At 49.1% G+C, this 15,103-nt stretch overlaps 1 protein-coding gene across 3 annotated transcripts in view; it reads left to right on the top strand.

The window, feature by feature from the left end:
* DNAAF9 (dynein axonemal assembly factor 9) overlaps positions 1-15,103 on the top strand; it is a 548,844-nt gene that overhangs the window by 513,195 nt on the left and 20,546 nt on the right. For all 3 annotated transcript variants that reach the window (XM_078678718.1, XM_078678720.1, XM_078678719.1), the window contains exons 35-36: positions 4,389-4,454; positions 13,916-14,009. In XM_078678718.1, coding sequence (XP_078534844.1) covers positions 4,389-4,454; positions 13,916-14,009 — 160 coding nt within the window. The remainder of the gene's footprint in view (positions 1-4,388; positions 4,455-13,915; positions 14,010-15,103) is intronic.

The raw sequence follows: 15,103 nt of genomic DNA, 5'->3' as shown, positions 1-15,103 counted from the left end.
CACAATGTGGCAGCATGCGTCCTCACGCGCTCCCGGCATCCTGCAGCGAGATGCGCCGTGCACGTGGCTCCTGTGAGACACCGGTTCCGCATCCGACACAATGCTGCTTTAAAATAGAACAATCTGGTTACAGATTACACTATCTCCTTGAAGCTAGTTGTGTGCCAATTGAGAACACAGTGTCTGCGAAAGAGGATTTGGGCTTCCGCTTACTCAGCATAAACGGTCCAGACAGTATTTTTGACAGTCACCCTCAGCATGTTTGTGAGTGGTGAACTTTAATGAGAGCAGATCCACTTACATTCTATCTGAATGACTGACTGATAGTCCCCGATAGTTATTAAAGCTGAGATAGGCTTTCGGTTACAGGGAACGCCAAACGGGGCGAGCTTCTCCGTTTTTTGCCTGAGATAACACAGCGCAGCATCAGGGCATTCGGGAAAAGTTCCCGGCGTTTCCTTAAAGTAGTCGAAAGTGCAACGTGTGCTATTTTCTTTTACATCCCTTCTCCAAAGGTCAGAAACGTCTTTTCTCACATTCAGAAAGCTTACAAGGTCTAGGATGATTTTCAATCAGACTTCTCATTTTTTTTAATGATGGGAAGATTATGTGTTGATCCTCCAATACAAATCTGGCCCTGCTAGATCGCCTTTTTTAATCTCTCAAACCCAACTCTGCCTCCCTTCTGCTGCCACTCTTTAATCCTCCTCCTTCTGACCTACTCAGCTCCCATCATCGTCATAGCTATCACCCCAGGTATAAGATCAGAAGGCAAGACAACTACAATAACTTTCATTTAAGTATGAATTAATAAAAAAAATTAAAAGCCAGTGTTATTTGTAATATCAATACATCTAAGTCACGTAAATACAACACATATTGCATTACAAATGCTATAGGTGTCACATTTGCAAAAGTTATAACTATTGGCATTGTCATACACAATGCCAATAACTCAAACTTTAATGCTGCGAGACCTATTGCATTGTAAATGCTTGTTTCTTTTGGGTCCTATGCACAGAGACCAAATGACGGTGTGTCGAGTGAAGGTTTCCTGCTGGAGTGTACCATTGAAACATCTCTTTAATCCCAACAGGACTAGCGAGATAAAGGTCGTAGGGCACAGTACAGATAGCTTTAAACATAATGATTTTTCTGATGGGGAGTGAATGGAGATCACACAGCTCAGCAGCAGCTGATTGGCACCTCGAAATATCAAGGATTGCTCTGGTGAGCCCATTTTGTGTCACCTGAAGTTTCTGCTGGACATGACCAGGGATTATGCAACCCGCTTTCGCGCCGGAACTAGTATTAAAGAGAATATTTTCATAAGTATCCTTATAAACCAAATGCAGGTCACCACAGTGCGATTAGCCTGGCCATTAAGTGCGAGTTCGGAGTCTCAAATGACACCGTTTTTTTTTTTGCCTTCTCGACTGGAACTGGACAGGTGCCTAAGGTACCCTGACACTAGTTACAATTCCAGCATGATGTTTGCATCCCTAAGAGTAGTATTTACTTTTTATCACTATTTAGCTTAAAAAATTCCTCCCATCCAGTCGGCGACTGTCGACATGTATTGTGAGAAGTTATCAGCGGTGGCGGCAGAGTTCTTAGGCATCCACACAATGATCTGTGTGTCATCAGCATAGGAAATTGTATACATCCAATAGGCCCGGATGATGTCAGCAAGTGGAGAGACCTACAGGTTAAAAAGCTTAGGGTTCAGTAATGAGGTCTGCTGCACTCCACTTGGTATAGAGAAAACACGTGAGTAGAACTGCTGTAGCAGCACCCTATGTGAAATGTCCAGGAGGAAAGAGGACAGAAGAGCCAGGGCCTGTTGTGTGATACCCATATCTTGAAGGCATTCAATCAGTAGCAAGGCAGAGATGGTATCAAACGCTATGGGTAGGTCTAAAAGTACCCACACCATGCCTTGTCCCTCATCCACTAACCGCCTAATACAGTCCTTGGCTGAGATTAATGACATTTCGGTTCCATGATGTTTTCTGAAGCCAAACTGGGAGTTGTCCACCATTCCTGCTCTTTTGCAAATTCCATCAAATGGCCTTTCAGGTGTTTCTCGAGGATCTTAGCTGGAAGTGGGAGCCGTGAAATCTGACGGTCATTTTTAAGATTCATGCTATACAAATTGTTTTTGTTTTTAGTAGGGGCCTAATCAAAGTTTCCTTCTATCGGCAGCGATAGCAGCCAGAGAAAATGGCTTTATTCATCAGATCCGTGAAAGTGTGAGCCACCATGCCAGCCATCATATGCAAAATTGCTGGTGAACATGATTCCAGGAGTGAGCTAGATTTTGTGTTAAGGAGTTGTTGTTCCACCATCTCCGGGGTAAGAAGTTGAAATACTGAGAGCAGATTACACTCTTGGTCTTTAGGCACCGAAGACTCTCAGAAGTCCAGCTGTTGCTCTCTACCCGGGAGTGGCAACCAGTGAAGTCTTTTGGATTTAATTACTTCAAATCGATCATATATGGCCAGAGTTTTGCATTGGAAAAAATTGCCCAGCTGGTGGCAAACGTTTTATGAGCCTTTGAGTTTCCCAACTGTCAGAGGCGTGGAGATCTGTTGTACCACCCTAAAGAGTTCTTTAGCAGAAGTAGCAGTTTCAATCTTATGGGTACAATATGCAGACTTCTCAGCAAGGGCTAATTTGTATTCCTAATTCTGTTCCTATAAATGACTTTCTTACTCCTCCAACTTTTTCCTCTAAATTCGCTCCTGTCTGCATCAGACCTGCTTAAGAATGCTAAGTCATTGTACCAGGGGCCAGAAGGGGAATGGCTTGTTTGCTTGGCTTACCTGATAGGAGCTACCACATTGGCAGCCTTCTCCAGGTACGCTGCAAGGGCTTCTGAACCCTTATCTACATCATCTTGGATTTCAATAGGCTTACTATCAAAGGTTGTGGACAGGGCTTTAGCCGAAACCCCTTTCCAGTTTCTCCTCAGAATCTTATTCTTTGAGCGAGGGACACTTCTAACTATGGAGTTGGACGTAAATGAAAATGAATCTGTGCCATGGTAAATAACATGACACCATTGGATCATTTGAAAAGATGCCATCTGAAGAATGGCCTGCATCATGTGTAGGGCCAGAGACCAATTGGGACAGTCCCATACTAGAATGGGATTCAATAAGTGCTCTAGTCTTTATTGACGTTCTACGGACTTGGAGGTTTCAAGGGGTACCTCTAAGGTACCCTCTGGGTGCATGTACTAATAAACCCATCACTGGAATCAGTGTGGCTTTATTAATACGAGATGTTTGATACAGACATCTTTGGTTTCAGTCAAGTCATCCTGTAGCTGGGGAACTCGTAATCACCAGTGCCCAGTACATATACTTAAGATGGCTTCCCTTTCCTCGTGCAATGTCTACAAATTGACTTAGACATCATAGGGGCATATCTGCTCATGCCGATATGTCTGCACAGGTATTATTATGCACCCTGCCTTAGGGCTGTAAGGGGTGACTTGCATATATTGCATGCAGTGTCTGCAGGCATCACATACAGGAAGTGTAGCATGTTGTGTTTTCACTTTTGTCTTCACCATGTCACTCCGCCGGCAATGGTAGTTTGCATGAGTGTGGTGAGGGGTCCCTTATGGTGGCACAATACACGCTGTATGTAGCCCTTAGGGGCCTTCTTTAGTACCCATGCCCTAGGTACGAGGAGTATCATCTACTAGGCACTTACAGGGGTGCTAAAGGTATGGCCAATTTGGGAATAATTGTACAGTTTTAGGGAAAGAGACATGACACTGGGGACCTGGTTAGCAGGAACCCAGTGCACTTCTGTCAAAATTGCAGCAAATACCAGGCAAAAAGTGAGCATGACCATTTCAACAAGGGCCACTTTACTACGGTAAGTGTATAACATGGTGAGCTTTCACAACCTCACCACATAATACACCCTGTTTTCTCACACCTGTGAACATGCGGTTGGCGTCTCTGTAGCCTATTTACTGCCCTGATGGGGAATTGACTACCGGATGAGAGCTTATTCATCATACAATTTGACATACAAGTCACTTATTCTTCTTTAACAAGGACTGTGCTTTACACAGCAATTCACTATCACATACTAGCTCATTAATAAGAGTATCCCAAACCCAGTCAACCTTTTTTTTCTGTACAGTGGGATAATTTGTCTGTTGGATAAGAGTATAACTGAAACTGTGAAAGTTTAATGTTCAAATTCTCTGTGCTTTGATGTGATCCACTGCAGAGAAAAATGTTCCCCGCAAATTAGTACGTTAAATCCAGTAATTTACAGGAGGGTCACTGTTCAGAAGGAACCTAATTCTCACTGGTTAATGATGGCATAGAAATGTCTGTACTAATGTGATAATTCTCACACAGAGGCCACAGAGAAGACCCCTTAGAACAAGAGGACGGCTATCCCTGCAGGAGATTAAAAACATTCATGTAAGTTTCGTAACATTGTTCATGATTTATGTGATGTGATTTGAGTTATGATTTTATTCTCAGTATCTTTGCACATGAGTGCTTAACAAACAACGTTTCTAACAAAATTAACAATCATTTACAATATATATAAAAATGTAAAACTTGTGTCAATAGTGATTCCATTTTCAGTTTATTTTAAACATAATAGTAACCTTCTTCGGGAACAGATTAGAGATGATGGTTCCCTTATAAGTACTTCACTTTCCATGCCCAATTTAGTATCTCCTTATCTAACACTTCGGCAGTGTTTGGTTAAAGCCCACCAGTATATAAAGCCCCTTGCTAGAGTAGCACCCTACTTCCTACCCAAATGCCTTAAACCTTACCCTGCATTAGATATACCTTTGTGTCAGCCCTCTTCCGCCATTGAATTGTTTGGATCTGGCATCTTCAACAACTTATTGAGTCAAATGGTCATCAAGTTTTGGGTCAACCCACAGCAATTTACAGATGCTTAGATTTTGGAATTTGGCGCAAAATGCACATTTACCATTCACAGTGCTCACATATCTTACAGAATGGACACAGAATGTATCTCTGATAAAATGCAGCTTATTAATTAACCATTGCGATGCCAGAGGAGAGCGAGTCCTGACACTTTCTTTTCTCCTGCATCACTTAGTCTCAGAATGACATGTCTTGATATGCTGTGAGGAGAAGATTTGCTCAACCTTTAGCCCATGCACATGTTTTTTGCAATGCGCATCTTATGGTGACATCTAGCCGCAGATTCCTTACCTAGGAATTATCCCCAGGCGTCAGACTGGATCTTTTAAGTTAAATGTGACATGACCGACTCCACTGGTGTGCCTTCGGTCCCACAGACTTAGCTGGGGGCCCTAGGCCTTCGACGCTGGCAGCTCCAGCCTCACCTCCCAGGGCCTCTTTGGATGCAGGCCTGGATCCGGGTCGGTGCCGGTGGAGGTGTTACGAGGTCAACCGGCACCACGTCCACAGCGGTGCCGGCTGGACCTCCAGCCGACGTCGACCCCAGCTTCCATCCCGATGTGGCTACGGAGCCGGCGCGATGGGTACTTTTGTGCCTGCATTCCACCCTGAGATTTTTCAGCCAGTTTGGCGACTAGAGGAGGGTGAGGAAGACTAGGAGGGGTCTGAGGACCCTCTCACTGCTCAGCTGGAATACAATCCTGACTGAGAGAGGAACTGGGGGATGCCAGTGGTCTGGACACCTCACCAGACCTTGGCAAGTTGTCTCCTCATACCGTGGCTACGGAGAAGGGAACGTCTTAAGCAGTGGTGTTGCGTAGAGCGGCCGAAGCCCTACACCTCGAGCTACCTACTGTGGAAATCTGAAAAAGACACGTTAGTGATATATTCCTTACCTTAGAATATCTCCAGGCGTCAGACTGGATCCGGAAAGTTTTGCTTAGCGGTACCCCTGCGTGTCAGTAGGTGGCGTCGTGCGGCTCCGCATCCGTCGCTGGCGTCATATGCGTCGAGATTACATCACGGAGACTGCTTAGGCGCCACCCATGCGCGCTGATGTCAGTTCTTTCTTTTTCCGCACCGAAAGTGCAGATCCGGATTGAGCACGTACTTCAGTCATTTTTTTACTACTTTTTTAGACTTTTTGTCTCCTCTTATCTCCTGGTGCACGTAGGGAAGCCTGGCTTAAAGTCTTGTGGGTCGTGACTCCAGGGACTTTCGAGACTGTCAAGCCTTGGCCCGAAGTCCTTGCGGGCGCAGTGCCTGAAGTTGCTATAGGTCCGGCACTCCTCTCACCGCCGCTCCGGGTCTAGGGGCTGTTCGCGGGACCGAAGCCGTCGCTCCTCGGGCTCTAAGTCTTCGCCTTCAGATTCCTTTAAGTGACGCCATAAAAAGAAGTCGAAGACGCGTGTTCACTCTCCGAAGTTCCCCCGTTGCTCCTCAGTAGCGTACGAGGGGAACAGGGGCTCCGCCCCTCCGGCTCCTCCAGAGCCTGGAAGTCCGGCGGCCTACCAGCCATACCCGGGTCAGTCGGCGACTCCCGAACATATGCAAGAGTTTCTTGCTGCCATGAACCGCCTTTTTAGGCCTCGAGCTTCCGCCAGCTCGCCTGCGGGCCCCGCAGTCCCGTGTCCAAAACCTGTTGGCCCAGCAGCACCGCCACCGGCGCCACAAGGTGCAGCGCCTCTGGCTCTGGCCCCGGCCGTTTATCCCACCCCTGCCCCAGTTCTCGGAACATTTCGTTCCGACCTGGGATCCGCATTGGGATACGGCTCCCAGCCGGCTCCATTTTCGGCGCCGTTCCTGAAGCCACGTGCCCCCTCTCCGGCTTCGGCCCTCCTGCCGCGGCCGGCTCCCTCACCTCAAGCCGTACGAGGACCGGGACCACTCCGAGGACCCCCTTGCACGGCAGTGTGACTCCGAGCAGGATTGGGTAGACGACCTTCAAGATGCAGGCGAACCTGATGTGTCTTCTGGCCTGGGATTTGCCTCCCCTCCACCTACTGTGGAGGAGGGCGCTTCCTACACTGTGGTGCTGCATCGGGCTGCGGATGCTCTCCATCTCGACCTGTCTACGGTGGCCCTTAAGACCAACCTCCTTACGGAGGTGCTCCAGACAGCATCTACGTCGTCGGAGTCGCTGCTCCCTTTCGGTGAGGCCCTCACCGAATTCCTCTTGGGCACTTGGTTGCGGCTGGCCTCGGGGAACACCGGTGGATAAAATCGTCGCTAGGCGTCCTTGTCCAGCGCTTGGTGATCCTGCCTTCTGACCACTCACCCCACACCTAAGATCTGGTCATTCAGGCCTCGACGTCGCAGAGTGCCTTTCCCATGGTTCCCCCGGCTAAGGACTCTAAGGGGCTAGACCAATTTGGCAAGAGGTTGATCTCCTCAGCCAGCTTGGGGTTGCGGTCAGTTAACACCGCCTGCTTACTCCCACACGGTGTGGTATTCGGTAGCCGAGGTCTTTTCGTGGCCAGGGCAAAGGCACCCAAGCACGCTCCTCTACAAAGCCTGTGCAGAACCAGCCTCAGCGCGGCCGCGGATGTGGATTCCGCAGGGGCGGGTCTGGTAACCAGAGAGCGGGTCAGTCCACCTCCACCTCCGCTGCTTCCGCTTCTAAGCCTTCCTAATCTAAGCTTCGGGGAGCACCCCACGCCGGTGGGTGACAGGGTCCGTCACCACCTCCACCAAGGTTACTCGCTCCCTTTCTGTCCTCCCCTCCAGCCATGCCACCTCGATACCACAGACTGTAGGGGATCATTTGGCTCTTCTCCGTCAGGAAGTCACAGCCCGCCTGGCCAAGGGGGCCATTGAGTGCGTTCCCGGTCAGGAAGTCGGGAGTGGTTGTTATTTCCAATACTTTCTGGTCCCCAAGAAGGAAAAGGGGGGCCCGCGCCCCATCTTGGACTTCCGGGACGTCAATCGCTTCCTTCGGAAGGAGAAGTTCAAGATGCTGACGTTAGCTCAGGTCCTGGCTGCCCTGGACCCTGGAGACTGGATGGTAGCGTTGGACTTGCAGGAAGCTTATTTCCATATCCCCGTCCTGCTGTTCGCTGTGCTCCCCTTCAGCCTCACCAGTGCCCCTCGGGTGTTCACGAAGGTGATGGCGGTGGTCGCAGCTCATCTGTGCAGATCAGGGGTTGCAGTCTTCCCCTATCTCACCGACTGGTTGTTGAAGGCGTGCTCGCCCCAGACAGTCGTCTCTCACCTCCAGACTACGGACGATCTCCTGCACTTGCTGGGGTTCTCCATCAACGTGCCAAAGTCACACCTGAGTCCCTCCCAAAGGCTCCTCTTCATAGGAGCGTTTCTGGAGACGGCGCAGTTTCGGGTTTGGGATATTCAGGCTCTGATTCCGATCTTTCGGCCTTTATCCCGAGATTCGGTCAGGTTGACGCTGCGGCTCCTGGGACTGATGGCCTCCTGCATCCTGCTGGTACATCACGCCAGGTGGCGGATGCAGGCTCTGCAGTGAGACCTGAAGTTCCAGTGGACACAGCAACAGGGCAACCTGTCCGACCACATTCTGATCTCAGAGGGCACTGCGAGTCAGTTGCAGTGGTGGTTCACGGACCGCGATTGGGTCAGTGGCAGATTTCCCTCCCTTCCCCAACTGGAGCACACAGTGGTGACGGATGCGTCCCTCCTGAAATGGAGGGGCCTCATGGGAGAGGCGGAGATCAGAGTCGTCTGGTCTCCGGCGGAGTCCCGGCTCCATATCAACCTTCTGGAGCTTTGAGCGATCCGACTTGCACTGAAGGCATTCCTTCCCTCCGTCCTGGAAAGTGTAGTGCAGGTGTTCAGACAACACCACCGCCATGTGCTATTGCAACAAACAGGGCGGGGTGGGGTCGTGAACCCTCTGTTAGGAGGCTCTGCACCTCTAGACATGGCTGGAACGCCAGGGCATAACTTTGGTGGTTTAACACCTGGCAGGTTCACTGGACGCCAGGGTGGACGAACTCAGACGTCCGTGCATGATGGATCATGAGTGGCATCTGAACTCGGACGTGGTGCAAAGTCTCTTTCAGCAGTGGGGAGAGCCTTAGTTAGATCTATTCGCCACCGAAGAGAACGCGCAATGTCATCAGTTCTGCGCTTTGGAATTTCCAATGCGGCACTCTCTCAAAGACGCTTTTCGACGCGAGTGGAGCTGCTGTCTGTTGTACGCCTTTCGGCCTAAACCACTTCTGCCCAGAGTGCTGAAGAAGATCAAGCGCGACCGGGCCCAAGTCATCCTTGTGGCTCCGGACTGGGCACGAAGGTACTGGTATCCCAAGCTACTCAGTAGGTTAGTAAATCCCCCGATTTGTCTGCCTCTTCCGGCGGACCTTCTGTCACAGCAGGAGGGGACTGTCCTCTACCCGAATCTGTTTAGTCTCCTCCTCCATGCGTGGATTTCGAGCGGCGACAGTTGATGCCATTTGACTTGCCTCCTGAAGTCTGTGATGTCATTCTGGCAGCCAGGCGTCCGTCCACAAAAACGGTATACGCCTGCATGTGGAACAAATTTGTGGCATGGTGCACAGCAAAGGCTGTGGATCCACTCTCTGCCCCTCTTTCAGAGGTTCTCCTCTTTCTTCTTTCTTTTGCCCAGAAGGGCTCTGCTCTGGGCACTATCAAGGGCTATCTCTCGGCCATTTCAGCCTTCTTAAGGCTTCCTGATCAGCCTTCTCTTTTCAAGTCCCCTGTTGTAAATAGGTTCTTGAAAGGCATCAGGCACATGTTCCCTCCTGTTCCTTTCGTGATGCCTCAGTGGGACTTGAGCTTGGTTCTTACTTATTTGATGTCCACTCCTTTGAGCCACTTCACAATTGTCCTCTTCGTCTTCTGATGCTTAAAACTGCTTTCCTGGTTGCTATCCCCCCTGCCAGAAGTGTGAGTGAGCTCCAGGCACTTTCCTCTAAACCTCCTTTACTTTCTGTCCATCCAGAGAAGGTTGTTCTAAGGACTCGTCCTTCTTTCCTGCCCAAGGTGGTTACTGCCTTTCAAATCGGGCAGTCCATCGCCTTGCCCACCTTCTTTCCGCCTCCGCATCCCTCGAAAGAGGAAGAGATGCTCCACCGTATGGACCCAAAACGTTCGCTCTCTTTCTACCTTGACCGCACACGACAGGTCCGGGAGGATGACCAACTCTTTGTTGGCTACGTGGGTGCTAAGAAGGAAAGGGCGGTGCACAAGCGGACCATCTCTCGGTGGGTCGTTTTGTGCATCAAGGTTTGTTATTCCTTGGCTAAAAAGGATCCTCCTGTGGGGCTGTTCACCCATTCCACTCGAGCCAAGGCAGCTACTACTGCTTTTGGACTGGGAGTCGCTTTACAGGACATTTGTCAGGCAGCTACGTGGGCCTCACAGCACACGTTTGCTAAGCACTACTGCCTGGACAGCCAAGCCCGGAGAGATGGCTTCTTTGGCCGGCCTGGTGTGATCTTGGTTCGCAGACCCACCACCGGGGCTGGTATTGCTGGGGTATCTATTCTAAGGTAAGGAATCTAACTAACGTCTTTCTTTCAGAAGCACAAGTTACTTATCTTCGGTAACGATATATCTGTAAAAAACATTAGTTAGATTCCTTACCGCACCACCCAGCCTCCCAGTACTGCGAACCGATATCTAGGGTTAAGGTATCTCTCTTTGAGGGCCCTAGTTTCATGGCACCAGTATCTGTTTCTTGAATGGCTCTGCGTTCCTGGCGCGGAAATCTATGTACAGAACTGATGTCAGCGCGCTAGGTCGGCGTCTAAGTACTCCGCCGACGTCATCCCGGTGATCAAAACGCCGACGACGGACGCGGAGCCGCAGACGACGCCTTCCGCCGGCCAGGGGTACTGCTGACGAAAACTTTCCGGGTCCAGTCTGACTCCTGGGGATATTCTAAGGTAAGGAATCTAACTAACTAATGTTTCTTACAGATATATCGTTACCGAAGGTAAGTAACTTGTGCTTTAGGTCGTGTGCGCGGACCCCTCGTGGTGGTGTGTCAGGGTATTTCCTCGCCTTCCACCTCCTGTCCTGGAGGCTGAGATGGTTTCATGTTTTCCCTTTTTCAGACATAGTCTGCCCAGTCTTCCCGGGGCCCCCAGGCTCTTCTTCCTGTTTCCGGCTGCTTATTGCTGCCGGCACTGCTCTGTCTGGTCTGTTGATGTCCGACTATGGTGGGCTCGCTTTCATTTTCCCTCGTTTTCTTGGGCCCTCTAGGCTTCTTCTTCTTCTTCCTCTTCCTTACCTGGAATTGGCTGGAGGTTCGGTTGCCTTGTAGGGGCGCGGGGTGCTTCGGCCTCCCCTGGCCTTGCTTCCTCTGTTGAGTGTGAACGGGCTTCTCGTTCTCCTTTCTTCTTCCCACACCCCTCTTAGTCAGGGGTGTTCTGCTTGTGGGGTCCCTCTTGCCTGGGGAGCGGGGCTCCTCGCCCTGTCCGTTGGACTGGTCCCCTGAGGTACCTTCTATTATGTTCAAGCTGGTGGGGTCCTTTTGCCGACCCTCTTTCCCTGTGGGAATGGCTATGGTATTTATTCTACGTTAAGGAATCTGCGGCTAGTTGTCTCTACCAGATGTACGAGTTACTTACCTTTGGTAACGATGTATCTGGTAGAGACGATTCTAGCCGCAGATTCCTTCACGACCCGCCCTTCCTCCCCGTTCTGCGAGGACCTTTTTGGCTTGGCCTTCTGCACTCGCCTTCCGGTGGATGGCTATGTTTTTGTGAGTGTATTCTACGCTCTTTGACAGGATGTTTTTGTCTCGTTTCTTGTTCCTTGTGTCTCTCGAGAATACAGTGGGCAAATTCAGAAAGGCATCGGGAGGATCTAGTGTTAGTAGTAACCAGGGCTCTGCAATCTCTGTTTTGGTAGAACAGCAACACCCTGCTGCTTGGCACATTCGGACCACCTTCAGAATGTGACCATGACCACCGATGTGCCTCTGGTGGGGTGAACCTTGGCATCACATAAACTACTTGGAACTGTTAGCCATCATTCTAGCCCTCAGAGCATTCCTCAAACGCATCCTGGGCGAACCGTACTGATAAGGATAGACAGCATGACAGCAATGGATTACATTCATCTCTCTACACTAGCTTGAGACATTTGGCACTGGGCAAAATGCCCAGTTTGGAAAACGACTTTTTGGACCTGCTCGGCAGGCTGCCTCTACAAGTCCTCAGTTCTTTCAATGGTGGAGGATCCTAGCATCAAACTGTTGACCACTCTACTTGCTGACACTTTTTGCCTCTCTCCCTCATCCCACATGTAGTGAGTAAGCTGACCATGACCCTCATCCAATTGGCACCAAATTTAGCAGATAGCCCAGGTATTCAGTGCTCCTAGAAATGTCATTCATTCTCCATGAGAACCTTCATTGAGGTCAAACCTTTGCACGCCGCTTCAAGGCAAGCTCAGTCACCCGGATCCCAGGTAGCTGAACCTCGAGATCTGGCACTTGAGTACCCAAAGTTTGACAATCTCAAACTTCCAGAAGATTGCTTGATTATTCTGTGAGAGGTGTGAAAGCCCATTACTCATGCCCATTATGCAGCTACATGGAAAAGAATTATGCAGTTCTGTATCTCCAAACATTTAAACCTCTGTATAGTTAAGCGATTGTCTATTACCTTCTACAACTAGACAGGGCAGGCATTGCCTACTCTTCCATACGCCTACACGTAACCGCATTTGCAGTGTTCTAACAAAATAGACACCACTCCTCTCTTTTCAAAGCCCAGAGGGTCTTGAGAGGGTAATACCTATGATAATTCCTCCGTCTGTGTGGAACCTTAATGTGGGCCCTTCCCCTGAGCACAGACACTCAGTGTAAGCATCAGTACATCTTGGAAGGTAGCTTTCCTAGTTGCATTTACCCAGGTTCAAAAAGCTAGGCTATTCCTTCGTACGGACCCCAAATTTCTGCCCAACATCTTACCTTACATGAACCAGACCAATGGGCCTGCCCGTTTTCTTCCCGCACCCAGAGTCTGTGGCAGAAAGGGTCCCTCCGACTCTAGATGGTAAGAATCTGAGTATGTACTACTACATTAATGTAACTAAGTCATTTAAGAAGGCCAATCCACTCTTTGTAGCCTTTGCCATACCGCACAGGGGTCACTGTCTCTAAAGCAGACATTGCAAGATGGAGAGTCCATTACATCCAGACCTACTATGCTATGTCCAAGCGCTTACTCCCTCTGTGCCCTAGATCCCACTCCACATGCAAAAAAAAAAAATGCAACCTTCACTTTTCTGGGAAATATCCCTTCAGCAGGTTCCTGCAAAGCTGCCACTTGATCAACGTTACCCACCTGCGACAAGCATTACTGTGTAGATGTTCTGGCACTTAAAAGGCTTGAGTTGGCTAAGCTGTCCTCTGAGCACTGCTTCAGGAATCTGTATCATCTGCTCGCTAGCCACTGCTTTGGGGAAGAATTGCTTTACAGTTTATCCAAGAATGTGCATCCACAGACTCGCACGCTACCACCAAAAAATGTTACTTACCCATTAACCATCTGCTTGTAGTGTGTAGTCCTGAAGATTCATCTTCGCCCACCCTCGTCATGGGAACCCAGTGATGATCTCAAATCTTTTCTCTGTTCCCTCTTTACACACTCTGTCTTCCACACGGTTCTCCCTCACACTACTCGCCCACTGACAGCGGAAAACAATCTGAGGTGGAACCAGTGTGCTGGTCCATTATGGTGCAAGGGTTGAGTCACAACAGATTTTGTTACAAACATCTGGTTTGAACACTAGGTGGCGGTAAAAGGCAGAGCATGTGACTCAACAGCATTACACGCTACAAACAGCTGGTTACAGGATGAGTAACATTTTCCATAATGTATGTGTAGACGTATATGTAGATATATTTAAATATAGACATATATGTAGGTGTGTGTGTGTTGTATCATACAAATCATAGTTGTGCAGATGTATGCTTTTATGTATAATTCATCAGTACTTCTATTTTTTCACAATTGTACCAGGTGAAGCGCCATTTGGATCCACTGCCAGAGGGCTACTACTACAATGGAACACAGTTTGTGAATTTTCTTGGTGAGAAAACAGATTACCATCCATGTATCCTTTCACAGTGAGCAACTTTTAAAGCATGGTCACCTTGGACATTTTGAAATTAAGATGGCCACTATTGACTGTAATTGTGGTAAAAATGTGGGAAGTTTGATACATTTTATAGATTGCGTAACAATTTAATAAAGGTGGCAAAAAATGTCAGCGTGCAGAAGTGGCGCCTTTATAGGCTCCACACATCACTTTCAGAGTGGAACGGCTTCAGTGCAGAGCCGAACTGCGCCACTTTCAGGCAACCACAGGTACTACGAAATAAGTTTTCAGATTGAGTCTGACGCCTAGGAAATATTCAAAAGGTGAGGGATGTGAGGCTGGATTGAATCTCTACCAGAAAGAGCGTTATGAAAGATAAGTAACTTGTTTGTTAAGATCCTGCCTTTTTTGGTGATAATTTTGTCCTTAATGCTATCATTCTATCATGACCCTCATTGTTTCTTTCAGGGTGGCTTCCATTCTATCAGTGCCTAGGGGTTGGATGATTTAAAGTCAACGCTGTGGTGTTGTACAGTTTGGCCATTTCTTGTCTCAGTCCCAACCTCCCGAGTTGGTGCATAGGTATTGATTCATTAGGTGAGGAATTTGCAGGTAAGTATCCATGAGAAGAAAAGGGTTACTGAACTTTGGGAACAATCTTTCTGGTGAACACTCTTGTCTACACTTGCCTACCTGCTCGGGAGTGGATGTAAATGTAAATGTATTTGAGCTTGTAAAGCGCACTGCTACCCGTCCGTAGGTCTCCTGGCGCTGTATAACTCTGGGGAACCCGTCCTGGCTTTTCCCTGTGGGATGTCCCTGCTGGGAGTCCCCAAGGTGGAGCCAGGCATCCCCAGAGTTGATGGGGCCGTTGTGGAGATTAGGCAAGCTAATGCCCAGAGTTGCCGAGTGGAACCCCTGATTAGAGTAAACACCGAAGCGAGAATTATCGAGTCCGCTGACCCAAGTCCACGACCCTGCCGCGTCGGGAATTGAACCCTGGTCCCGGGCCGACTTCTGCTCCCGGGTCTGCCGCCTCTAACCAGTGAGCCACACTACTCCACGTGATACCAGTAAGGTAACTAGTTGGTTTTGTGCACTGCTTTCCT

Source organism: Lissotriton helveticus, chromosome 2_2 (assembly GCF_964261635.1).
Source record: "Lissotriton helveticus chromosome 2_2, aLisHel1.1, whole genome shotgun sequence".
Lineage (NCBI taxonomy): Eukaryota > Metazoa > Chordata > Amphibia > Caudata > Salamandridae > Lissotriton > Lissotriton helveticus.
The sequence above is the reverse complement of the archived record's forward strand: the minus strand, read 5'-3'. Positions and strand labels throughout refer to the sequence as shown.